General features: G+C 50.1%; 1 protein-coding gene and 1 long non-coding RNA gene across 7 annotated transcripts in view; one reads left to right on the top strand and one right to left on the bottom strand.

Moving 5' to 3' along the window:
• The window catches only part of OPCML (opioid binding protein/cell adhesion molecule like), a 1,083,697-nt gene that overhangs the window by 538,702 nt on the left and 518,019 nt on the right, over nt 1–26,976 (bottom strand). For 2 of the 6 annotated variants that reach the window (XM_077894225.1, XM_077894224.1), the window contains exon 1: nt 11,640–11,866. In XM_077894225.1, coding sequence (XP_077750351.1) covers nt 11,640–11,806 — 167 coding nt within the window. In that variant the 5' untranslated portion in view covers nt 11,807–11,866. Of the gene's footprint in view, nt 1–11,639; nt 11,871–26,976 lie in introns of those variants that run through there. The other 4 variants (XM_077894222.1, XM_077894221.1, XM_077894220.1 and 1 more) reach the window with 4 other exon arrangements.
• Nucleotides 11,533–25,450, top strand: LOC144311546 (uncharacterized). The gene is made up of 3 exons (XR_013377160.1): nt 11,533–11,788; nt 19,594–19,757; nt 22,298–25,450. It is a non-coding gene; the product is annotated as an uncharacterized LOC144311546 (long non-coding RNA).

A 26,976-nucleotide genomic window follows, 5' to 3' on the forward strand; every position in this document is an offset into this window, starting at 1 on the left:
AAAACATTTGTGCATTAAAAGACACTATCAACAGGGTGAAAAGGCAATCCACAGATGGAAGAACACGTAAAAATTGCATATATACTAGAGAATTAATATCCAGACTACATAAAGAATTCCTACAACTTAAGAACAAAAAAAAATAATAATAAACAACCTGATTAAAAATGGACAATCAACGTAATAGAGATCTCCAAAGAAGATACATAAATGGCCAGTAAGCACACAACATCATTAATCCATAGGGAAATGCAAATCAAAACCACAATAAATAACACTTCATTTATCCATTAAAATGGCCATTATCAAAAAATAGTAAATAAATGTTGGCTAGGATGCAGATAAATTGGAACCTTTATGCACTGCTGAAAGGAATGTAAAATGGGGCAGCCACTATGGGAAATGGTGCAGGGGTTCCTCAAAAACTGAACAGAATTACCATACCATCCAGTTTCATGCATATACAATTCTACTTCTGGGTATACACCAAAAGAATTGAAAACAAGGACTTAAATAGATATTTGTACGCCCGTGTTTGCAGCAGAATTATTCACAACAGCTAAGAGATGGAAGAGACCCAAGTGTCCATCAATAAATAAATGGATAAACAAAATATGAAATACGCATGCGATCGAATAGTATTCAGCCTTAAGAAGAAAAGAAATCCTGACACATGCTACAACCTTGATGAATCTTTAAGACCCTGTGCAAAGTGAAACAGGCCACTTACAAAATGGCAAATACTACATGAGACGACGTGCATGAGGGACCAGAGTAGGCAAATTCAGAGGCAGAACGTGGAATGGCGGTTTCCAGAGGCTGTGGGAAGTGGAGGATGGAGAGTTAGTGTTTAATGGGTGTAGGGTTTCAGTTTGGAAAGGTGAGAAAAGTTCTGGAGATCGATGGTGGTGAATGTTGCATATAATGTGAATATTGTTGGCACAGAGCCGTATACTTAAAATCGGTGAACAGGACCTGGGCTGCCCCGTCAAATGACCAACTCCTTTTTTTTTTTCCCCCGACTCTTGATTTTGGCTCAGGTCATGATCTCTGGGTTGTGAGGTCAAGCCTGCCCAGGACTCTGCGCTGGGTATGGATCCTGCTTCAGATTCTTTCTCTCCTTCTCTCTCTGTACCTCTCCCCATGGCGTGCATGCATGCACTTTCTCTCTCTCTCTCTCCAAAAAAAAAAAAAAAAAAAGGTAAACGTCATGTTATGTAAATTTTACCATAATAAAAAAAAAGAGGGCATTGAGGGTGATAAAAATGTTCTGTACCCTTTGGAGTGGTGGTTATGTGGGTGAATATGGATGTGCAAGTTTGTGCAAGTGGACAGTTAATATGGTGCATTTTAAGTAAACTCTCTTTCGGGGGACCCCTGGGTGGTTCAGTGGTTTGGCACCTGCCTTTGGCCCAGGGCGTGATCCTGGAGTCCCAGGATCGAGTTCCATGTCGGGCTCCCTGCGTGGAGCCTGCTTCTCCCTCTGCCTGTGTCTCTGCCTCTCTCTCTCTCTATGTCTATCATGAATAAATACATAAAATCTTAAAAAAAAATAAAAAGTAAACTCTCTTTTCCTCCTCCCTTCTTTTCCTGGTCTTTTCCTCCCTTACTTCCTGATCTGTGGGCCCTTCATCCTGCTAATACATTCACTGGATGTAAGTGTTTAAAGAGGGGAGTCTAGGATTGATTCACCTTTATAATATTCACACTGCCCAGCATAGTTACTGGCATATAAGCGGTTAATACAAGCTTCCTTTTTAAGTTGGTAATTCAGTAATTTACTTTTTTTTTATAAATTTATTTTTTATTGGTGTTCAATTTGCCAACATATAGAATAACACCCAGTGCTCATCCCATCAAGTGCCCCCCTCAGTGCCCATCGCCCAGTCATTTACTTTTTTAATGTAATGTTACTGTTTATTGAGAACTTACTACCTATCAGACTTTAAGTTCTTACAAACTTGATGCCATGCATTCCTCCCCAATGACTCAACAAAGTGGCTACAGAGTCCCTCTTTTTTTAATCATGAAATCGAGTCTTAGAGAATCTTACCCACTTGTCCTACTGTATAGAGCCAAAATGTATGAGAGCTGGGATTAGAAATGAGCTTTTTTGACTTTCAAGTCTGTGTTTCTTAACCTCTTGAAAGGGGTTACAGGGGATCCCTGGGTGGCGCAGCGGTTTGGCCCTTGCCTTTGGCCCAGGGCGCGATCCTGGAGACCCGGGATCGAGTCCCACATCGGGCTCCCTGCATGGACCCTGCTTCTCCCACTGCCTATGTCTCTGCTTCTCTCTCTCTCTCTCTCTCTCTATCATAAATAAATTTAAAAAAAAAAGAAAGGGGTTATGGCTTTACCTTATATTTCACTAAGCGTCCCCCGACTAGCCAATTGTAAACAGAGTATATAATCAAGAACATCCTGTGAAGTGGTCCCACTGCTCAGGTACGGCGGGATATGGGCTGCTAAGACATAATCAAGACTGTCACAGTGAGACCTTGTCACAGAAACAGCTGCACTTCAAATGGCCAAGGAAGTGGGTACATAAACCCCTTCATTCAGAAATGCTTCCTGCAATTTTAGGAGATTATTCACATTGGCATTTCCATCCCCTAAAGTTTGCAGATATACTTCCAGAATGTGCCGTCATTTCTTTTGTAACCTTGATAAAAACAGAGGAGGGAGGCTCACCTCCCTTGCAAATGATCAGAATTTCCTGCCAGTGGCTTTAAGAATATTGTGAAATTCGTGAATACAGCAATTATAACAAGCAGGAGGAGACAGGACAAGTTAAATACCAACTATCTAGGGAGAGATCATTATCTCAACCAGGATTCAAATGTCAGAATCTCTGGTTGTAATTTCAGTGACTTCCCAATTACCTCAAAATGGGTGAGAACATCTTTATTAGAAAAAGTAGATAGGCGACTATGTGTGCGCACACACGCATGTGCGTGTGCACGTGTGTGTGTGTGCACGCGGGTGGGGAGAGAGAGACAAAGGGATAGAAATAAAGGACAATATGCATCTTTTCGACAAATGTGGAGCAACTACTACATGTGAGGTATTGCACCGGACACTGGGGATACAAAGACCAAGAGTAGACACTAATGTATTTAACAAAAGACACTGAAGAAGCATGAAAACAACAACCAATGGGGAGAGGACTATGTTCCGAGACGGCCCAGAAAGCAGTGCAAAGTGCAGAGATGAACACCATTGCTCCCCTCTCTTTCTTATGGTTTCTCCCATTGAGGCGGCATCTCCACGGGAGCACGGCCACTCCCATAAAGCACCTGACTGATTGAATTCTGTGTCACAGATGCTGGCTCTGCCTTTTGTCCATCATGGAAAGTTCCACACAGTGACCAGGAGACCCTACATTGTGATGGCATCATTCACAGCCCATCGCAGCCACAAGCGTCTGATACAGCAAACCACGTACCTGAGAATAAATGGTTTAATGGCCCAGGAGCAAGTGCGACTTGGCCTGCCCCTCACGCGCTCCCCACGCTGAGGTGGTCTCCTGAACGGACACTGGGTGGGCAGGCAAATGGCGAGCATTGGAAAGTGCATGAAACCCTAGACTTGCAGGGGTGGGGTCGAGCGTGGACCCGGTCTCTTGGAGAAGAGGTCTGGGCAGTCACCCAGGGCCTAGGGCAGGTCCCACACAGAGTAATGAGACATGGACTAGGAAGTCAGTGACAAGAAGGGGATTGACAGGTGCGGGACAGGTGGGAAGCGAGGTTCAGAAAGAGCGGACTCTAGGGGCAAAGGGAATCTGAGCCCTGCGTGGCTCTGCGTTGACTCAGCATGGGCGCTGGGCCCCGGGGTGCCTGGTCCTATGCCCTGGACAGGGGGCATAGAGCCCTCCTCACAGCAGGTACCGTGGGACACGGTTAATTCTTCTCCACCACTTTCTTCCTTTTCTTGACCTTGGACTACCAGGTAATTCCACGTCAGGCTACTTGCTTCTCTCCCGTGTATACACCTGCCCTTCCTCTTTAGCTCTGTGTCTTCCTTCACCTCTCAGCTGACACCTGGGGAAAAATCTCCCTCGAGTGCTCTTCTCCCCACTTTTGTCTTTTGTTTCCTTTATCCATCTTCCTTTCTTCATCTATATTTATGGAAAAAAATCCAATCATCAGGGAAGCGGCAAACGCATACGTGTACTTGAATCCAATAACACGAAAGCTATACGTCTTAAAATTGAATTTGGCACAACAGAAACAAGGCAAACTCTCAAACTTTTGAAAGTATTCAGAAATATCTTCAGGAGAATGTTTCCATGTTATCTTCCTCTTGCTAGGCCTACTTTTCTTCAGCATTGGCAGTCGTGATAAATAGAAAATTATCATATCCATTTTTCTCTCGCTTCTGTGTAATCACTTCTACGACAACGTTGCTCCTTATTATTCTTCGTTGCTGCTGCGTTGCATTTTGGATAATTATGAGTTAAATTATCTTCCGTGGGCTGGCCAGAAACCTTAACAACCACTTAGAACAATCTTTGTTCCTATTATGCAGCGGAAACTTGGTTAATCGAGATGCCGTAAATTTTCAGACCCACTGAAAATGGTTAATATTCAAAACTAATTTTTAAAACATTTTATTGATCAGCACTTTTATGGGAAGCCAGGTCAAGTCCTTCAGCATCTCTTTGATTTAAGCAAAATGCGCGGTCTCCAGGGAAGAGGAGGCCAAAAGGGGTCGCACGGTTTCCTCCAGGGTATGAATCAGAAGCAAGGTGAGTACAAAGCTTGCGGTTCTCTGTTTTCACAGCCAAATGGTTTAAACTAAAATACAAATATAAGGATGGGGACAGGGGATCATGAAATGACATATATTTTAGGATTTAAAAAAAAATCACCTCCCTTCATTCTACACTTCCATACAGATCACTCATTTCCTCACAGTTGTCAAGGAAATGCTCTGGCACAAGCAGGCTCTTGTCAAGAGGCACCTGCCCACTCTGGCTTGGTTTGCAGGGTCCTTGTAGATACGGGCATGCAGGGGGAGGTCACGCAGGAGGGGAGTGCAGCACACACACATGGCTCACAGCGAAGAGCACCCGCCACGGCTTGACAGTACCCTGGGCCTTCCCGGCGGTCGTCGCGTTGCATGCTGCTTGCAGGTGCATCACTTCCAGGACCAGATGACGCCCTCTACTCCTATGCAGGGGCGGGGGGGGGCAGCAGAAAGCAAAGGGGACAGCTAAGGTCCATCAGCCCAGCCACAGCCCTAATTGCAACGCAGATTTCCTGACCTTTACTCAGGTGCAGGTCCGGGGCACAGAAAGGGTGCTTTTGTTTTTTTCTGCTGGCGGCGCAGGGATGCTCCGCCCGGTCTCTGTGCCTGGGCTTGAGGGGGGGAGGGCTGCAGCAGGGGGAGGGGCGTCCCATGAAACTGAGAAGAGAAAGGTCTTCCTGGAGCAAATCCAGACACAGGATAACCACGTAACCGAAGGTAAGTGACTTAACCATCCTCAACCTCAATCTCTGAGGCTGTTATTTAGGGATAATAATACTCGGAAAATCACACGAAACAATAATTGGCCTGGCCTCTGACACACACTTCATCATGGATAATAGAGCCTGTTTATTTTAAAAGCTCCCCCACCTCGCTGATGTTATTAAAGGGTCTGTGGTATGATCCTGCAGGGACAGTGACATAAGGCTCAAACGTGTCCCATCCCTAACCTTCTCTACCAAGGAAATGACACCCAGATCGAGGCACGGGAACTGCTGAGCTGCAGAGACATTACGACTTCAATTTTCACATCTTAAGAAAAGATACACCAGGGTACAAGAAGCTGCGGGAAGGTGTCATTTGCTGGGAGGAGGGCAGGGATTGATGATGCAGCCTGTCCCCAGGCCCGGCCCAGGCCGCTCTCTCCTGTTCCACTTGGGGCGCCGGCGCCAGCCCCGCCTGCACGGGAATTGGGAACACCAGGTGGATCTGAAGTGGTCTGGGGCTGTCTGGTCCGGGTTTAAAAAAACAAACAACCCCCCCCCCAAAAAAATTCAAGCAGGGCTAAGGCTCGGGTAGGAGACAAGTGCATTTCCAGCCCTCCCCACCCTGGGGTGTCTCGGTCGGTCACTCCCTCGTCTTGGGACCCTGAGGATGCTTCCTGCTGGTAAGTCACTCTCGGCGTCCTGCCCTGGGAAGGTCAAATGGGGCCTGGCTCCTCCTCTCGCTACATCTCCCTGCCCGACCCCACCCTGTCGTCGGTGGCACCTGCGTCCCAGTGGCCGTGGTCCCCGCCGCCCTCAGGCGGCCACATGCCCCTTCTGAGCCCCTTCTCAGAGGCTGCAGGAGGCGCGGAGTTTTCCAGGGCAGCTCAGAAAGCCACGGGGCATGTATCACGAGGCCTCAGAATCCCGCGCGGGCCTTGCCCTTGGCACCCATGAACGTGTTGGGGGGCAGATGTTCTCAAGGAACCCGGGACGCTGAGAGGCTGGCTCCCTCGGCTGGCCGGCGGGCACGCCAAGCCCCAGGGGGATTCGCCACGCGCAGCCCCACTCGTGACTGTATGACCGCATTGCCGCCCGGAACACGGCTCGGTCCCACTGACGTGCCCAGCGTCTGGCCCACGGGGACCGTAGGGCTTCCCGCACATTTTCAGATCGGACCGTCCCCACCCGTGTTTCCAGTCCCCCAGGCCTCCAAGATCTCTAGCCCGGCGCTGAGTGTCCCTGCGTCAGATCCCAAAGGGGACGGAAGTCTCCCCGTGTCAGCACTTCGTGGCTGTTGAGGTGATAACACGCGATAACAGGTGGGGTCCCGTTAAAAGGGATTAAAGCATCGGACCGATCCCTAGTTTTGAAGCCCTTGGTCCATCCCGCCTTCTGTACTCAGCCCACAAGGTGGCGTCCCTAAGCTGCAGCAGCTCGCGTCTAGCCGCCCGCACAGGTAGGGCTGGGGCCACGGCGTTAGTGGGGCTCAGCGTGGGTCATCCCAGCCTCGAGGATGCTGCAGGGGAAGCGGGAAGCAATCAGCTTATTGCCAGGTGGGGTGGGGGTGAAGGGGGAAGAGGCAGGGCCCTCAAGCCAGGAAGGGAGTGGGAGTATCATGGGCTGTTACTGAGGAATTGCACGCGCACCAGTGACAACTCACATGCACATGCTCCGTAGTTAGCCTGGGGCCACATACTTCATCCCCCGATGTCGTAGGCTGAGCATTTACTCCTTCTCGGTGTGCTCAGGTGGACCGACGTGCTCAAGATCACGTACTGAGTCAGGAAAGAATCAAATCCAGGTGCTGGGGCCGCGGAAGCCCAGGCCCCTTCTAGAGCCCAAGGCAGCCTGTGCGTGGTGAGGTGCGAGCACGCATCAGGGGGACACCTGAGCCGAGGTAGGCTCATGGGAGACCCGCTTGCTCGGATGCTCCGGGGGCAGGAAAAGGCTTTAGAGAGGTGATTCTTGGCTCTGGTTCCAGCTCAGAAATACTGGAGGAGATTTTTCTAAGTCTCACAAGCCCACCTCTATGCTCACCTACCTCCGGAGATTCTGATTTCATTTGTCTGGGAGGCTGGGAGCAGAATTTTTTAAAAGCATCTCGGGGAGGGAGGGGTGCAGTGTGCAGCCCAGGTCAGCATCACCGCGTGAGGGGGTCCCACATGGGCCCATCCTTGCCTCCATGTCCCCTTACGTCTTCATCTCCCCAGACTAAGAGTGAAGCTCGGCCCTCACCCATGACCTCATTCCGCAGAGGCACCTTAAACACCACAATGTGCAAACCTGGAGCACCTGTTCCCAAGAACCTAGCAGCCACTCTGCATTTTCTGATGTTCACAAACAGAGAAGCTGCTAAGGGTGAGCGCAAAACAGAGAAAAACACCCAGGCGAACAGCAGTATGTTGTCCCCAGGAGCCTGACTGGTTGCTTGGGCAAAAATCCTGCTGCTCAGATTATTCCTTGGAAGTAGTCAACCCTAAACTTGGTTCCAAATGGATTAGCTCAGAACTCCAAATGAAAATGCGGGGACATTTTAGAAAAGAGTATTTAAGCATAACTCCCCAAATATGAGAGACTCCTAACTCTGGGAAACGAACAAGGGGAGGGAGTGGAAGGGGAAGGGGAGGTGGGCGGAGGGATAGGGTGACTGGGTGATGGGCACTGAGGGGGGCACTCGACGGGATGAGCACTGGATGTTATGCTGTATGTTGGCAAATCGGACTCCAATAAAAAATATACAATCAATCAATCAATCAATAAATAAATAAATAAATATCCCAGGTCAGGAAGCCTGGAGCAGCAAAACTGATTATCCTGCCATAATTAATACATAAATGCATACATACGTACATACACACTGCGCGTGGTGGGAACGTTTCCCGTCAAGTGGACCAGTCCCTTAGAGCAACAACCCCTACCCCATCCCACTGCAGCCCCGTGTGCAGCATCCACGTACACAGATGACAGGTAACTAACCCGTATTTAGAGAAGACTGAGGCCCAGGAGGAAAGCACACACCCGGCTATCGCCCGCGCAACAGAAATGGCTTGACGGGACCCAACTGACCGCACTGGGCAGCCTGGGCTCCTTCCCGGACGTGGGCACCGATTCAGACATAGGAATTCTAGAGACTTGTCATATCTAATATAATGGAAAGGCACAGAACATTTTTAACCCAACAGCAGATAATTGTAATGAAATGATTCTGGCCAAGAGGGCCCATTTGTAATAATGAATTCAAATCAGATTCATAGAAGCTATAATTCAGCCATAGTGAACACCACCTTCATTTCCCATATCATCTCTCTTCCAAGAAGGCAAAATTACTCAATATTCAAATAATTATTTTTACTTTTCAAGTAGCCCTGTGAAGTAGTTATGAGGAAGATAATATTGCCTCACTTATATAAAATGAGTTTTATCCACGTTCGAGACTTCAGTGTCATCTCTGGCACATCACTTCCTAACGTCCCTCAATGCAATCAAAGACCTATCAAAACAAAACTGATGTCTCCAAGGAAGGACACCATCCTTTTCTAAGCCCTGCAATTTCTCACTGGAAAACTCAAACGAGGACCCGGCTTCCTCCACTCCTTTGCTTTTTCTATGAGGTCTCGGGCCTCCTGTGTGACTTCATTCAGGATTTAGAGACAGACTTGAGAGATTTTGATCCGAGGCAGCCACACATTCGAAAAGACTTTCTGCGGCTGGTGGGCCTGGGAAGCATTCAATTTTTTTCGGCACATCCTGCACACTTGATGCATTTAGAACACTAAATTTCCAAACACTGGATTCCCAGGGGAATATCTTTAAGGAGACTGAAGTGTGACCATACTTAAGAATCACAGTCTTTGAAAAAAAAAGAAAAATACAACGCAGAATAAAACATGATATATTTATCTGGGGGTTGAGGCTAAGGATTTCCCGAGAAGCCAGGACTCTCCCTCCGAGTCCTGACAAATAAGTTTTTCATTGTCAGAGGCACACAGCTGTCAGTCAACAAACCAGAGATGCACACAAAACTAGAGAGATTGGAACCCCAGAAAGCTGCGGGACATTCGTATGCTGTTCTAGGAAACCCTGTGACAGGAGTGAAAGCTAAACCTTAAGAAAACCAGAAATTACCAGGAATTCCATGATAAAGGCGAAAAAAAGGGAGAACAAATTACAGGCAAAAGCACCTACAATGGAATCACCCGATAAAAACAAAGACTCAACTAGTAAGAGAGAAGAACACAAGAGGTTAAAAAAAGGGGGGGGGGATATAAAGAGATTAAAATGTGGACAATGTGCTAAATCCCTCTATTTCAGAGCAAATTCTACAAAGGAGGAGAGGCAAAACCAGCACAGACTGTGTTTACTTTTTTAAAAATCAAAGCGTGCAATCAGGTAACAGATAACAGTTATCCTCGCACATGTAAGGATTTTTTCCCCCACAAAGCACAAAAAGCAACTATTCAGCTTTTCCCGTTTTTATTCCCATTCCCATTACCAAGCCCAGCTGCTGAACATTTGAATTGAAGATCATGAAACCAGGCCAGCAGCTAATAAAAAAAAAAAAAAAAAAAAAAAAGGTAGAGCAGAGCTGGCCCTCTGCTGGTGGCATCGTCCCACTGCAGAAAGCAGAAAGCAGAAAGCTGGAGTTAAGTTTCTGCTTTAACTTTCGGGGTCGGCACGGGACAGAAGGTTTGGAAGGTTCGGCAAGGAGGCCTTATCTGGTGCTGGGCCTCTCTGCCCCCAGGACGAGGTTAGGAGATAAAGACAGGTGTGTGCAGCCCCTCACACCTGCCAGCGTTCACCAGCATTTCCTCGTTGAACCTGCGCCGCAGCCCGGGACCGCGTCTAACTTGGAGCCCACGGGTCTGCTGCTGATGTGCATCCCGTAAGTCGGACCTCGGGGAGTGGGCCCCAGAAACTTCCTGAGGCAGCGAGTTAGACGTATGGCACCCGAGTCTGGGACAGGCTGAGGACTGCCCACAGGACCGGGAGGGAGGGTCTCCCCTCCCGCCGTCCCTAACGCTCCTTGTACCCTCTCCTTCCTGGGCCCCTGAGCACCAGCAGACACATCTGTTGAAATCTGTCCTCTTCCTCAAAAGCAGCAGCAGCCAAGAATCTCCCAAAGTGCCCAGAATCCCACCTTAGCTTGGGAAAGAACAGCCAGTGTGTCCCAAAAGGCCCTTCCTTCCTTCCCCAGGACGCGGCTCGTCCAGATAACAGAGAGTTCAACCAGAGGAGCCGAAAGAACAGGAAGGAAGCCCCATCCCCAGCCGTTCCTTGGAGAAGCCGGGCTTCTTGGCTGCAGAATCTGGGACAGCATGTTTTATTTTCCCCATAACCATCAAAGTCATAGACAGGGCAAACGCATTCAGCCTGTGTACACTGCGAGCCAGAGTTAAGCTGGGACGTCCCTGAATCTGTCTCCTAGGACCAGAACTGCCTCATTAAAGGGATAAAAGATGATATCTGCTGAGCTGGTGGAAAGTGGTGGCTGCATTCTTATTAAAGTCTCTGCTGCAGCGGGCCCAGTCCCCAAAGGTTCATATTCCAAGAATCTCCACCCCTCTGCCTGGAGCCTGTAAGTGATTCTCTGTAACTCATTAAGGTAAAACAAAAAGCTTTCTCTTGTGCCTTTTTCCGCACAGGAGTGATGTCCTGGTAGCAAAAGCTTGGCCCGCGCCCGCAAAGACGAAACTGCCCTCATCATTCGTAAGAGGGGTCCCAGGAGCACCGGGCGCTGGACAGGGCCGGCTGGGTCTTGAGCAGACTCACAAGGGGGGGGGGGGGGCGGCACTTGCAGGGCCTCCCTGGCAGGAGCAAAAGCCACCCCCATAGGGAAGACGGACCTTCGGGCCTGCAGGGCGTCCTCTGGACCTTCGGGCCTGCAGGGGGCCACCCCCCCGGAGCGCCCCGTGGAGGCAGGTGAGCCCAGGCTGCAATCACAGGGCGCTGGAGCTGTCACCTGGGAGCCAGGGCAAGAGTGAATCTCGCCGTGTCATCACCCCCCCCCCCCCGACCCGCCCGGGGGATGCGCGAGCCCCAAGCATGGGCCTGGGTGTCCCGCATCGGAGCCCGGGCCTCCCGGGCCACAGCCAGGGACGAGCCCTGGAGGGGGCAGCTGTGCGGCCTGCAGCCCTGCGGCCCCAGGTCAGCCCCAGGCCACCCCCCCGAAGTGCAGCTCCCTACCTGAGGGTGGCGCTCTCCCCCTGCCGGACCGTCACGTTGTCCATGGCTTTGGGGAAGGTGGCATCTCCGCTGCGCACGGGCACTCCTGTGGGCACAAGGAACAGCAGCCTGAGAGACACGACCACGAGGCACTTCCAGGGCAGGAGCAGGTGCCCACAGACCCCCATCCTCGACGGCCGCGGCTTCCCGGGGCTCCGGCGGCGGCGGCGGCGCGGTCCTCGCCCCCCACCCGGGCGGGCGCGCGGCGGGAGGCGCGGGGCGCGGGGGGCGCGCGGGGCGCGGGGGGAGCCCCAGGCCGACCCGGGCGGCGCGGAGGCGAGTCCGGGCTGTGCGCAGCCTCCGGGTGCTCCCGAGATCCTGCCCCAGCTCTGCAGCCCGGCGGAGCCAGGTGCCCCTCCTGCCTCCGAAAGGAGCTTTCCCGGCGCTCCCCTGGGGCGCGGGCGGGGGCGGGGGCGGGCGCGGGGGCGCGGGGAGGGGGGTCAGCGGCCGCCGCCCCTCCTCTGCCTCTGCCTCTGCCTCAGCCTCTGCCTCTGCCTCTGCCTCTGCCTCCGAGGCGCGGCTGGGAGACGCGGCGGGGCGCGTCCTGCGGAGGTCTCGGCACCAAAAGTTTGCAGCCCGGAGGGAGGCGCGAGGCAGGTGTCTGGGCGGCGGAGGTGCCCGCCGGCTGCCGCTCCGCCGACGGGAGGGGGCGTTCCGGAGCCCGCGCGCGCACGGACGGGTCGGGGCCGGCCCGGGGCTCGAACCCGCCGCCCCGAGGCGCCCGAAGTTCCGGCGCCCGGCGGCGCCCTGCGTCCTCACCGCAGCGCGGGCGGCCACTGCCGGCCTCCCCGCCCCGCGCCAGCCCGCCCAGCGCCGCCCGGCCCAGGCTGCGGCCGCTCGGGGAGCGGAGCGCGGCCCCCCCGCCTCCGGGGACGCGGGCGGGACGCGGGGACGCGCGGAGGGCTCGGCGGCCGCCCCCGGGCTGCGCTCCCCCTCCCGGAGCCGCCCCGACGCGCGGGCCCGGCCCGGGTTGTCATGGCAGCGGCGGGGCGGTCAGCGCCGCTCTCCCCTCTCCCCTCTCCCCTCTCCCCTCTCCTCTCTCCCCTCTCCCCGGGCCGCGGCGGGCGGGCGGGCGGGCGGGCGGGGCTCCCGGGGCGCTCCTGGGGCGCGGGGCGCGCCTTAACCCCTGCGGCGCCGCGGCCAGGCGGGCTGCTCCGCCGAGCGGGGGGGGGGGGAGGGAGCCCGCGCCACCCCCACCCCACCCCCACCCCGGCAGCCGGGAGGATGCCCCCCCCCTGCACCTGTCCACCTGCACCTGTCCCCCTGCACTTGACCTCCGCACCTGACCTCCCACACCCGTCTTCCTGCACCCGTCCTCCTGCACCTCACTTCCGCACCTGTCCTCCACACCTCACCTCCTGCACCCGACCTCCTGCACCCGTCCTCCGCACCTGTCCTCCGCACCTGTTCTCCTGCACCTGTCCCCCGCACCGGACCTCCTGCACCTGTCCTCTGCACCCGTCCTCCGCATCCGTCCTCCACACCTGACCTCCGCACCTGTCCTCCTGCACCTGTCCCCCGCACCGGACCTCCTGCACCTGTCCTCCTGCACCTGACCTCCACACCTGTCCTCCACACCTGTCCTCCCGCACTTGTCCTCCCCGTGCCCCGCGCAGGTCGCCAGGCCCCGCCTGTAGAGCTGAGCTTCCCGCCCCTGGAGGCACCTGAGCCGCGTGCACGCGCGTCCCTTTGGCACCTGCCCAACGACGGCCCCGTGGCCAGGCTCCCCCCGGGGCTCTGGAGGAAAGAAGCAGAGCGCTCTCTGCCCCGGGTGCCCCAGCTCGGAGCTGCTCGGCGGTGGACACTTTGTGTCTCCCCCCAACACTGGCAAATATGAGTTTCCTCCTACCACGTCCTCAAGTATCCTTTTTGTAAAAAAAAAAAAAAAAAAGGCAAGAGGTTGGACAAACACTTGGAGAACCTAAAAAGTGTTAGGGTTGATTTTCCCAGACTCCACCTATGGCTTCATGCCCAGAGCACCACGAAGGGGCACCACCGACCGTGGGGAGGGGGCCTGGGCCCCGGGGGTCCCCCCAAGGCCGGCCCATCGGGTTCTCCCAGTTCTCAACACAGAGCCCCGTCTCTCCTTGGGCCCGTCCTATGGCTTCTCTCCTGTCCCTTCTGCCACAAGCCACCCCACACCTGGCCAAAGCACGGCTTATCCCCCTACATCATGACTTAATGGTCACTCTGCAATTTCCTTCACTGTATTCTTTCTCAGTTCCTCTTGTTAAATTAGGCTGGGCTCTGAACAATGAAATTTAATTCAAAAATAAGCTTTAACTTCTTATTCGTTACTTCAGCCGCTTTAAGGCTACAAAGGCACCCTCCCCGCTCTCTCCCTCATGGGAGACTGAGCGCTCGTACACACGGCTCCGTCTTCTCCCGTAAAATGGGGAGTCCACGTGCGTGGTTAGGTCTAAAGTTTTTAATGAGAGCATCACACCTCAGGAAGAAAGAATACTTGTCACCAGTCATGCCATGTGTGCTTTATCTCTTTTAATATAGGAAAAAACACACATCACCCCTTTCCAGAAGAGAGAGAGATTAACAAAGACAGGCCCTGGGCAGCACGCACATCCTGAGCTCGTGGGCTATGAAAGCGGGAGGAGAGAAATGCCTGGAAGAGAGGCTCAGGCCTCAGAGAGCAGCCCAACTACTTATTTTGGAACCACCTGCCAGTTTTAATGACACACATCTTTCCTTAAGATGTGAGTGGACCTGGGTTTTCTGTATACACGTTGTGCCTGATCCTCTAAACTCTGAGATGCTCTTATCCATCATCACCAGCCAGGAAAGGCTTTTTTTTTTTTTTCCCAGTGTTTTAACCTGAGTGAAGCTGAGAATGTGAGGCTGTGCTTGTGATTTCCTTCAGTTACAGGGGTTTGTGTCTTGAGCCCTGGGCGATGGTGGCATGGGGTTGGGTCAGCCTGCCCCATGAGTTACACAGCCCCTGCCCCTTGGTTGCCGTGGGCTCATGTGACATTCCCTCCTCGTGCACCTGTCGGTCCACTCCTAGTGCTCCTCAGGAGATGCACGTGGAGCAGCTGCAAAGTGCTAACTCAGTCTATAAAGGATTGCTTGAAATGGGAAAAGTTATTGGGGTAGAAGTCCAACTGGGAGAAGAACAGAAGGGACAAGAAAATAAGAGTAGCAGAGGTGGGTTGAAGCAACGCATTCTATATTCTTGATAATAAGTAATAAATCTTTCTTTTGAGGAAGGGATAAGTATCTATTTTTTTTTTGGGGGGGGGGGGCTGATGCCCCTCAGGTATAAGTATCTGGAGTCCAGAGAACAGAGCCTGTTGTGTCTGTTTTCTTCTAGTAAGCTGGCTTCCTAGTTCAATATTTGTGAGCGACTAAATGACTGAACTCAAGGACTGGCAAGTCAGAGAAATAGCTGCAGAAGTCTAACTTTTACGTTAATCTTTGCCAGCCTATGGTTTTGTGGGGGAGACGTCATTCATGTGTAAGGCTAGGGACCAGTATCCCATTTATAGACTAGAAATCCAAACCAGTTTGGAATGGCAAAGAGAACCGGGGGTGAGGTTCACAATGAGCCAGGATTGAAATGGTTTATACTGGGGATTTTCTAAGGAATGTTTGGTTGAGAACCATGATGGGGAGACTCCCAGTTTAACCCCTTTGGGGCATATATCCACACATATAAAGACAAATTATCTGAGGACAAAGTAAGAGAGCTAAGAACATTGGTTCCAAATTTGGATTGTCTCTTCAGGTCCTGACTCTTCAACCCTTTAGCTGGGTGACTGTTACCTAACAATACCTATCTCAGGGGGGCTTGGGGGTGTCTTGAAATGTCCCCAAGATTTTGTTTTGAGGTCTGGTATGTGGACAGACACAGAGACAGCTTCCGTGAAAGAAGAGTTGGTTACTTCCTCCCAAGAGGAAGTGCCCTGCAGGGCCACAGGGGGAAGCGGGGTGGGGGGGGTGGGGGTGGGGTAGGGGGTCAAGAAGCAGAAGAAGCAAGCAAGGTGAGGCAGGGTAGGCAAACTTGAGCAAGCTTAGGATCAGATTGTTTGAGTGATTTTGGCAGGTCCTGGGCTGCGTGGTGGTCTCTAGTGCTCCTGGGGTGAGTTGGGGCAGAGGAAATAGCTCGTGTGTGACCCTTGGATAAAGGAGGCAGTTGGGGATGTGGGCTCTTGATTGGTTTGCCTGCGAAACGCATGCTAACGACAAGTTGCTTGCCAACTCTAGGAATTAGCTTACCTTGGGGGAAGGGGCAATCCCTCCAGAATTAGAAGCCTCTGAGATGTCAAAACATCATAAAATACAGAAAAATTTTAAGACATGATTAATACAGGGTGGCAATTAATGAGGCGATGTGTTACACACATCGCCAAAGAACTCTGCACACTGGAAGCATTTCATAATCATAGATGATGATTATATAACAGAAGTCCCTGTGATAACAACTTGTGACGTGTAAAAAGATATGAGTGAAAGACTGTAAATGCCCCATGTCCAAACTCGAGCTTTGATTCAGATCTACAGATATCTTGATATTCGGTGTGATTTATAATAGAAAAGGCATAGGTGGATTCAATGCAGCGTAATAACTTCAGAAAACTTAGAGCAGGGAGGTGACATGAACTGACTGAGACTTACAAAATGTGGTCGTCACGTAAAGGGTGGTTTGGTATGGCGGGAAACGGAGATTTTCAAGAGTGGAACAGGAAAGAAATGGTGACGGTAGCAACGATGATGGCAAAAAATAGAAACGTAAGGGGCGTGTCTTGGATGTACAGCGTTTAGGACTCTCTGGAAGTTTGGGTGTTGGAATCGAGGAAGATAAAGGGGCTGAGGATGACTCCTGAGTTTGGCTGGTAACTGGGTGGTACCATTACCTGTGACGGTCATGTCTCCGGGAGGACTAGATTTTGAGAAGCAGAAGTTGGAAGAGTGAAGACAAAGCTCCATGAGACAGCTAGCCAGGTGGAGATGTTAGGGTGGCAGTAGGAGAAAGGAGTCTGAGGCTTGCCGTATGGGCTGAGGGCAACACTAGCATCTCATTGAAAACCTTGAAAACCTGCTTCCAAGCTTACTGTTAAGGAAAAAAAAAAAAAAAAGATGGTGAAAGTCTTTTGGGGTGGGGGGCCCATTGTCCCTGGGATCCTCATCCCCGATCTAGCCCCCCTCTGCCTTGTATAGTCGAAGTAATTCCCCTTATCTTTGACTTTGGAACCTACAGCGACTCCACCGATGTCCATTTGTCTCTGAGTGTATTTCCTCCGCTCAGCTCCATCTCAGCTTCTGAGAGTAGATTGTAGGATTGATTTAGAATGAGGCCATGAAGTTATCACTAGATTTTGGAAAAACTGCTGCTCACTTACCCTTAATAATAGTCAAATGATCCAGGTTTTTTTTTTTTTTTTTTTTAAGTTATGGGTCTACCTAGATCACTTACCAGCTGTGATCTAGGTCAAGTGAAAGCCCCTGTTGTACAGTGTAGGGGCACTAGGACAGGGACACTGGAATCCCATCCCAATACCTCTGCGTGACTTTTCACAATCTCCTTAACTTTTTCGTCCTCCGTTCCCCCTTCGGTAAACAGAGGCACAGATAATAACGAGTACACACAGTATTGGTGAGTGTTAAATGAAATACTGCATGTAAAGCAGTCGGCATCCTGCCTGGCACTCAGTAAGCACTCAAGGAATGTCAGTTCCTATTACCTATTGGAAGCCCCTAATTCCCCCAGTGCCACAGGTTTCTTCCCCGAAGTGGTGCTCTGGACAGATAAGCTGTATGGCACCAGGCAGGCAAATTCCCGAGGTGCCTGAAGGTTTTGTACGTGTGTAATATGGGGAAACAGGACGGGTTATCTCTTTGATTTTAAAGAAGAGCCAATTTTAGAGTTAGAAGTCACCTAAAGATCACCTAAGAAGGGATCAAAAGTGGTTATTAATGAGGTTCCGTTTTACCTAGGTGAGGATGGCCATTGGGGAATTGTGGATTCAACAGAAATATCTGAATTTACCTAATGAAATCTGTAACCAGTTGTAAAAGCAATTTCAAACTGTGTGTTATTCATAAATAAAGAAAACTTACAGCTTGTGTTTATCTGGAAAAAGATTGTACCCAGCTGCTCTGTGTGTGCACTAGGAACAAACATAAAGTAAGAAGCCTGTGCACGATGCGGATTTACATTACAGAGCCTGCCTCCATCAGAAAGGACCCAGTGGGGTGCAACGACTGAGGAGGCCTTGTAGCTCGGGGCCCTCAGACGAGGCGGCGGTGTAGTACGCTAGGGATGTTTGCTGGTGATGAGAGAGGTCCTAGAAGGTCCCAGAAACGGGGCCATCAGTTTCTAGGATCCAGGAAGTTCCAAGGAATGGCAACAGATGCCAGAATGTAGTCGTATGCACGAGACACAGTGGCGTCCTCGGTAAAACCTAGGGCCCTTCTCCCGTGAGCGCTGCCTGTGCGATCAGTGCCAGGGCATGAGGGCCTTCGCTGCCCCTCGTCCCTTTGCACTCTTGCAAATGAGGCACATTATGTCAGATGGTTTTCCTCGTAGGGCCGCTAAGCTGAGGCCAGGATGCAGGTCCGTTGAATCCTACCCTAGTCTCCTCTCATCATAGAGCACTTCGCACCCTTTCCCACACGGCCCCCTCTGCGTGAGCTAGTGAGAGGAACTGACAGCGGGCATGAGTTAAGATGCATGCTCCATACCCCTGCTCGGCCACTTCTGAGCTCCGTGACCTTGGGCACATGACTTATCATCCCTGAGTTCGTATCTCCTCATCTGTAAGCAGGGTTAATAAGAGCGTCTTCAAAGGCCTGCTGCGAGAATTAAGACAGATGACACACTTGGAAGCGCCTGTCACAGTGCCTGGCACAGTGGCAGCCGTCAGTGACAGCGAGCGCTCAAGCCCTCTTCTCTTCTCTCCTCTCTGCCAAGATGACTGAAACTGACCGAAACAAATAAGACAACAAAAATCGCCCAAGGGATGCACAAAAATAATAAAAGCTAAAATAAGCAAAGCCAACAGGAAGCCATAAGGCATACAAGATTCGCATTATAAAAACATAGGTGAGGTGTTCCCCAGGACTTAGGGAGTGATCTGTTGATAGCTATAAAGCCAATTAATTTATCATCTGCCTTCTTTTACTGTCTTTTTAAAATGTGTGTGTGTGTGTGTGCAGGCATGTGCACACACGTATAACTACCTTTCTCCCATTACAGTCGCAAGATCCCAGGATGCCTGGGTGGTTCAGGGGTTGAGCATCTGCCTTTGGTTCAGGTCATGACCCCAAGGTCCAGGGATCCAGTCCCCCATCAGGCTCCCTGTGTGGAGCCTGCTTCTCCCTTTGCCTGTGTCTCTGCCTCTCTCTGTGTCTCTCATGAATAAATAAATAAAATCTTAAAAAAAAAAAAAAAAAGATTTGCAAAGTCCCCAAGAGCAGGATGTTTGTCTTGCTCATCCCAGATTCCTCTACTATGGACTAGACCTTGGCACAGAGTAAATACCAGCAAATGTCTGCTCATAAGAGAACTGCATCCACTATCCATAGTTTGTAGAAAGTCAGGGAGGCAGACATCAGAGGCTCCAACCCCGTCGCCTCAAGGGACTCTCTTTACCCCACACTCAATTCTTCCCTGGTCCCCAAACTATTCTAGTCAAGGGCGGGACATGGTAGGGCATGAAACACATTAAACTACCTCCTTCTAGAAAGGATGGAGACTCCTGTGAAGGGACCAATTTCCACAAGACGTACAATAAAATCAGCCTCATTACTTAATAGTCACACCTCATATAGTTCTAGAAACCAAATAACAAAAAGCATTATATTGAGAACTACAAGCCATAAAACATGTTTTTTAAATGCTCAGTAGGAGTTATGATGGTCTTACTCCTCCCTGGTCTCATTCTTGCCTCCACTGTGATAGGTGGAAAATGGATCATTCCACTCAGAATGGAACCGAGGTGTGAAGAAGACAATGCCTGTCAGGGGTCAGTCTGCCTGGCTCTAAATCCAGATCCACCACCCAGGAGCTTGGGACCTTGAGCAACGGGCCAGACTTCTCCGAGGCCAAGTTTCCTCAATGGTTAGGTGAGTAACATTAATGCTATTTTCTATCTTTGAAGAACTGAACAAGTTTTATGTGAAATACCCAGGGGAGGGCTTGGCACATAGAATGCTCAATAAGCAGGATGCTACTTCACCTGGGCTCCATCCTCTTCCTACCAAAATGAATCCGATCTGTTGGTCTTACAGAGGAACTAGAACTTGTGTTTTGCATTACACCCTGGTTACTCACAATCTTGTCTCATTGGCCAATTTATTACATATTGCTCATTTTGTGGACAAGTTCATTCAATCACTCATTATTGTGCTGTGGTTTGGGGCATCCTCTGACCAGTATCAGCAGAACATCTAGGCACTTTGCTGGGCCTGGGGATACAAACAACAAATACTACCTACCCTTGGGTAGTTTATAGTCTAGTAAGGCAAATATCAGATATTGTAGTATACAATATAAGACTTAAAATACAATATGCAAGGATGCCTCACTGTCTCAGAGTTGGACAACATAGATTTGGGGTGTTGGGAACGACATGAGTCCTAAATTCAGTCCTAAAGGCTCAAGTTTTAGGGTTTAGGCTTCCACTTGGTTTCTGATGTCGGCAGCCGAGCAGATAATATTACCAATCAGAGAAATAGCAAGAAGAGTTGACACTGGGGGGAGTGTGATCAATGTAAATGCAGAATGGAAAGTACTGGTGAAACAGCCAAGTAAAAATTTCTGTTGGCATTGGGATATTTAGGTTTGGAGCCTCAGAAAGAGACAATGTTTACAGTTATAGATTTTGGAATCATCTCTGTAAAAGTGGGAGCTGAAGCCTTGGGTACTAATGAGGTCTGTCAACAAGAGTAGTTGAGTGAGAAGGAATAAAGCATTAGTGTGGATTCTGGGCAACACAAACATTTAAGGGATGAGTGGAAGGACCCATGAAGGCATCTGCCAAGTAACTAGAAAAATAGAAGGGAAATCAGGCCTCAATAGCATCATAGAAATCAAGGAGGAGGCTGATCGGTAAGAAAGGAATAGTTTACAGTGACAAATACTAGAGACTTCAGGTTGCTGAAGGACCAGTCAGGCTCTTGGTCCTGCACCGTGAAAGATGGTGGGTCGCCATAGAAACAGTTCCCCACCGGGGCCTTGGCAGTTGGGTGCTGAGCTCGGGTAGGACGGAGGAATACAAGGAGTGGAGAAAGCAGATGTGGCCAGGCTCTCATGCCCACCTGCAAGCAAATGAGAAAAGAGAAAGGGCGGCTCTAACTGGGCAGAGATGTGGGTCTGGGGGAAGCTAGTGTTGTGTTTCGTTTTATTTCGCTTCAGCATGAGAGACTGGAACACGGATATGTGGCGTCTGAAGACTAAGTTCCCCGGAGCTGCCAGAGGCCTATGCTCATCACAACACTTTGTACGTGGCTCATGATTAATAGATGTGTTAGGGTGAATTGTTTCAGGTTAGAAGTTCCATCTATGGACCCACTCAGGGTCGGATCAACCAGCCATTTAAAAATGAACAGTGAAAAAAATAATAAAAATAAAAATGAACAGTGGCCTTCATCATCATCATCATCATCATCATCATCATCATCATCCTGCTGTGTGTCCATCACCAGAGTACATGCCTCACAATTTAATATAATTATTTTAACACCTCTATCAGGAAGGTATTATTATTAGGTTAAGAAATCGATGCGTAGAGAAGAAAGATTATTCCTAGTCATTTCTAGAAATTCAAAGTAGAGTCTTTACCAGGCCCCCTCATGGTTCCCTGCTCTATCACTAGTGCCCATACCAGTTCCTGGGAGAGAGCAGGTTTTCAGTAAATACTTATTCAATAAATAATAAAAAGTAGTCATGTATCTCCAACTCTTAGCCTGCAGTCTCACAGATATTATAGCCACCCAAGAATCACATACCAAATATTACATAATCAAATATATTTGTCCTTGTTTAGATTTTGGATATGACTTTATTGGTAGCTATATAGCTTGAGGTAAAGAAAAAGAATTAGAATTATATGCCTTGTGCTCAAAAACTACTGAGGCTGCACCACACTATTATTTATATTGTAAAAAGCTCTTCATGGGAGGGAAATGGTGGCTGTACCACATGGCTAGCAAGCTATGTGGATGGGCTTCAGATATTAATATCCTAATTAATAAAACATAACCATATTAATCAGAAGCATATCTTGTGATTTACATAATCATTGTGATATATGGTCACTTGGCATAAAGAGTAAGCCTCTCATAAAGTATTATGACATCACCGAGTCCAGACTTTATCATTTATTTGTTCGAGTTCTCAGGCTCTTGTGGGGGCACTTGTGTGGTGACATTTTACAATATATTTTTATTGTGGGTTTTGGCCAAAAGAGTCTGAGTTGCATTGGCCTGGACCGTGTCTAAAATTCTGCTGGTCTATAAGCATCCTCACCACCACGACTGCATGAGATCTGGGACTGGTCTCCAAACAGCTTCCTTACATCACCAGGAATGCTCCCCCACCCACCTCTTCACTTGGCGCTAAAATTTTTCTCAGACTGTAATCCCAAAATCTCATTGCCTCCCAGCTGCTCTAGCTCCAGGTCACGTTGCTGCATGGATTTGGTGTCACAAAGCCTGAGATCTGGAAAAGAAAGAGAAAGAAAGAAAGAAAGAAAGAAAGAAAGAAAGAAAGAAAGAAAGAAAGAAAGAAAGAAAGAAAGAAAGAAAGAAAGAAAGAAAGAAAGAAGAAAGAAAGAAAGAAAGAAAGAAAGAAAGAAAGAAAGAAAGAAAGAAAGAAAGAAAGAAAGAAAGAAAAAGACAGACGGAAGGAGGGAAATAGAAAGAGAGAGAAAGAGAAATAAATAAATAATAAATAAATAAAGATAGAAAGCAAGCAAGCAATTTGTTGTTCCCTTTCGGGAGAGGAGGAGACCCTAAAGCAGGGTGGTACTCAAACAAGGACCCAGAAGCCACAGAGAAAAAGGAAGAAAATGGAGCAGAGTGAGGTGAAAATAACTCTGTGAGGGGCATACGTGTGCGTGCGGCCTCAGTGTACCCGGGTCAACTTCGGGGAAAACTCAGAGTCTGCATACACTGGGACTACCTGCTGGACAGATTGCAAAGCCCTATGGTGAATGTGAGGAGGCAGAGGGGAAGTTCGGAGCAGATACTTCAAGGCCAACTCCGGGAGTGCAAGGGCAGGAATGAACCCAGCCCCATCCCATCCTGCACCCAGTGATCTCTTTGTCCCTTCAAAATGAAATTGGGTGGCTGCCGGCATTGTGCTCCAGGACAAAACACCATCCAACAGACTTACCGGCAGGTGGCAAAAGTCCAACCATCAATTAAGGAGCAGAAATAGGGAAACATGTCCGTTTGGGCTCTAAAACAGCTTAAATACACTGCGTGGACCTCACGACTTGTCTGAGAAAGACTGGACTTCTAGGTATAAACCGCCAGGGAGAGGATTTAGAAGCTAGTGCTCCTGCTGCTATCAATGGTAATAGTAGTGAGTAGTGGTGATGGTGATGGTGTTGGTGTTGGTGATGGTGATGGTGTTGGTGATGGTGATGGTGTTGGTGGCGGTGATGGTGTTGGTGACGGTGTTGGTGATGGTGTTGGTGATGGTGATGGTGATGGTGGCGGTGATGGTGATGGTGTTGGTGACGGTGTTGGTGACGGTGTTGGTGACAGTGTGGGTGATGGTGTTGGTGATGGTGATGGTGTTGGTGTTAGTGATGGTGTTAGTGATTGTGATGGTGATATGCACCAAATATACACAGCCTCCCGCCTTCTAAGATGAATGGTGCCTCACGGCCTCCAGCCCGCACCTGCCAGCAGGAAAGCTGCTCTGGAGGAGCAGGCCTGAGCTGGAGGCCAGTGCTCTCAGCCTCACCAGAGCCCCCTTACCAGGAACCCGGGAAAACCGCACGTGCAAAAAGCACAAGTGTGGCGGATGTGGGAGGCTGGAGAGAGGCCGGGAGCAGGGGCTGTGGTGGAGGCTGGCGGAGGCTAAGGGGGGCAGAAGGAGGCTGAGGGAGGAACCCGAGACGGAAGGCAGGGACCGGCGCACGGCCTCAGCTTGCAGTGAATAAAGCTGGGTCTTCTGCTCCATTTCCCCCATCTCCCCCCTCATCATCTGTCTCTCTTCCCCTTTCTCTCTTCCTCTGTCTCTGCTCCCTTGCAAATCTTCATCTGCTCATTTCCATCCAACACGCTTAGGAATTGATCCCAACACTTTTCTCTCTCTGCCAAGATACCCTGCTGCCCCCTTCTCGCACTGAGTGAGCTTCCCTCCGTGCCTGGTTCCCCGACAGCCCCCGATGCGCTCTTCGGCTCTGACAGTGTCGCCTGTGCAGCCAGCCCGCCCGTGTCACTGCAGGTCCACAGAGGACAGAGACCAGGCCTGCCGCGTGGCCAGGCTGGGTGGGAGCGAGGTCGGGGGCCCAGGGGTGACAGCAACAGTGCGCAGCTGAGCTCCCAGAGCCCAGAACGTGGTGAAGGCAACTGTCCCCTGCAGGTGGGGCAAGGCCTCGTCAGAAGTGAATCCTCCTCACTCTCATCTTAATTAACACAGATTAATGGCGCTGGGCAGGGGACCTAAAAATAGAAACGTAGAAGCTAGGACACACGTAAGTAGCACGCAGAACTGTATCCCAGTGTCCTTTCAGCTCTGAAATACCAGAGCTGCTCGGCATGTTGAGACACTGAAGCAGAGATTCGGGTTTTCACATCTTCTCTCAATCATTCCGAATAAGTACATTTTAAGGATAAGCGACACAACGAAATGGGAAGTTCTAAAGAGCAGAAGAAATGAACAAATAGTGTATAGAGCGCCGGGCAGGGTAGTTTCTATATACATTTTTGATAAAGAGACTGAGTGACCAGTGGAGGGACGGATGGGTTTACGGTGGAAGAGCTAAGACAATGCTCTCTGTAGACTTGGCAAGGGGATGAAAGCCAGGGCAAAGCCCCCTCGCATGAGATGTAAGTGGCTCCACCCATCGCATGAATATGGCCAAAGAAGGGTAGATGCAAATACACTGAGAGAGCAGGTGTGCAGGGGCTGAGCTGACCGCCCGCCCGCCGTCAGACTTCGGAGAAGTCGGTTCGGCTCTCCTGACTGGTTTCTGCGACTGTAAAATAAGCCATTGAACCAGAGCATTTGCAAACCCCCTTTCAGATGGAGGGTAGGCCAGGAGGCTTGGGACCCAGGGAAGAGTCAAATGTGTAGGGTAGGCCAGCAGGCTTGAGACCTGGGAAGAGTTAATGCTACAGCTCAAATCAGAAGGCCGTCTCCTCGTGGAATTCCCTGTTTCTCAAGGGAGTCGGCTTTTTTCTAGAATTATGTTTGACTATCCGGGTAGCGTGGTCTTACCAAGATGACATATAAAATTATTAACTATCACACAACACAATGTCCCTTTGAAGCATTCAGCCTACAGATACGTGACCATCGTTGGACCACGGCCCTTCCAGAGTAATGTTCGCATTTGCATCTCTCTCTACATTAGCGCATGATGCCTCCCCTAACCGAAATGCCCTCCTCTGCGGATCAAATTCCAAAACTCATCTTTAAAACTCAGTTCCAGGGGCTCCTGGGTGGCTCAGTGGTTGAGCGTCTGCCTTTGGCTCAGAGTGTGATCCTGGGGTCCTGAGATCAAGCCCTGCATTGGGATCCCTGCTCGACTGGGAGTCTGCTTCATCCCCTACCCCTGCCTTGTTTTCTCTCCCTGTCTCTCTCAAGTAAATAAATAAAATCTTAAAAGAAAAAAAAAGACTCAGCTCCAATGTTATCTTGCCTGGGCACTTTCCCACTTCCCTAAACATGAGTGACCCCTGCGTCCTCAGAATTTTACCCATCTTCACTATACCTTATACTGTATTTACCCAGTTGAGTACAGGACACTCTGTCTTTGCTAGGTTACTGAGAATCACACCTGTCCCTATGCCAAATGCTTCACAAAAAGTGGGTGCTCAGTAAAGGTTTGCTAAGCAAGCGAGTGTGACATTTTTCCACGGGAGACCCATTTTCATAGTGGCGTTGGCTTTCAACGGGATGCCTACAGCACAGCACAGTAGAGGGCCAAGGAGGCCTCTTGATCAATCATCCCAGGAAGGAAACTGCACGAGAGGAAAGCAAAGCACAGAAACCAGTCCAATTATCGTACCCAGTCCAGCCCGGGCTCTTCCGGCCTGCACACGCTCCCTTGTCGTGGCAAAGACAGCATCTCACAGACAAAGGACAGTGTGCCTGGGAACTCACGTGTCTTTCCAATTAGCAGGCTCCCACATGGTAAACAGGCTAATTTTGCTCGTACACCAGCAGTTTGCCTAATCAGTAATTTCCACTCAGGGCTTGAGGAGAAGATTTGAAGGCTAGACCATAACGCGAAAACATGGAAAACTGTGGTCCAGTGGTAACCCCTGGCTGTGATTCCTACATGTATCATAGAGGGGGCCCCAGATTCGGGACGCGGTCATTTATGTCTTTAGAGATGCTCCTTCCGTGTGCAAATCCATCTTTAAAACCACTATTGTAGGGCAGCCTGGGTGGCTCAGCAGTTTAGTGTGTCTTCAGTCCAGGGCGTGATCCCGGAGACCTGGGATCGAGTCCCACGTTGGGCTTCCTACATGGAACCTGCTTCTCCCTCTGCCTGTGTCTCTGCCTCTCTCTCTGTGTGTCTCTCATGAATAAATAAAATCTTTAAAAAAAAAAAAACACTATTGTACCGTTCCAACATCAAAGACAGCCCACCTTCCAGGCGAGGAGGCCCTGACAAAGACTGGGGGAAGATCCCTTGGATCTGTTCACACGGAGCCACTTACTTGTGTTCGATTTTTCAATCTTTGCCTTGTACCATGTATACTTTATACAATCTTTGCCTTGTACCATGTATACTTTAAAACAGGAAGTCTCCACCCATTTAGGTTTTTGCTTCAGCACCTTCAACCTCAAGAGCATCATCTGTCCACCAGAACGCCTTCCCCGGGTGGATGAGAAGTACACACAGAGACTGTTTTATCTGTTACAACAACCACATTGCTTGGCAGAGCTTCTGGGGACCCATACATGCGGCCCTACAACCCCGACACTTGACGCTGCCCCTGGGCCTCAAGACACGGGAATTGGCATGACATTGTCCACCCCACACTTAGGTCCTCAAAGGCAAGACAGGGCAGCTTCAGGTTGGGAAATCGATACTTAGGAAATCGCCGTATCATAGAATTTTGGATTAGGGAGGGGCCTTAGGCATCATCTTTG

This window comes from Canis aureus, chromosome 3, assembly GCF_053574225.1.
Source record: "Canis aureus isolate CA01 chromosome 3, VMU_Caureus_v.1.0, whole genome shotgun sequence".
Taxonomy (NCBI): Eukaryota; Metazoa; Chordata; class Mammalia; order Carnivora; family Canidae; genus Canis; species Canis aureus.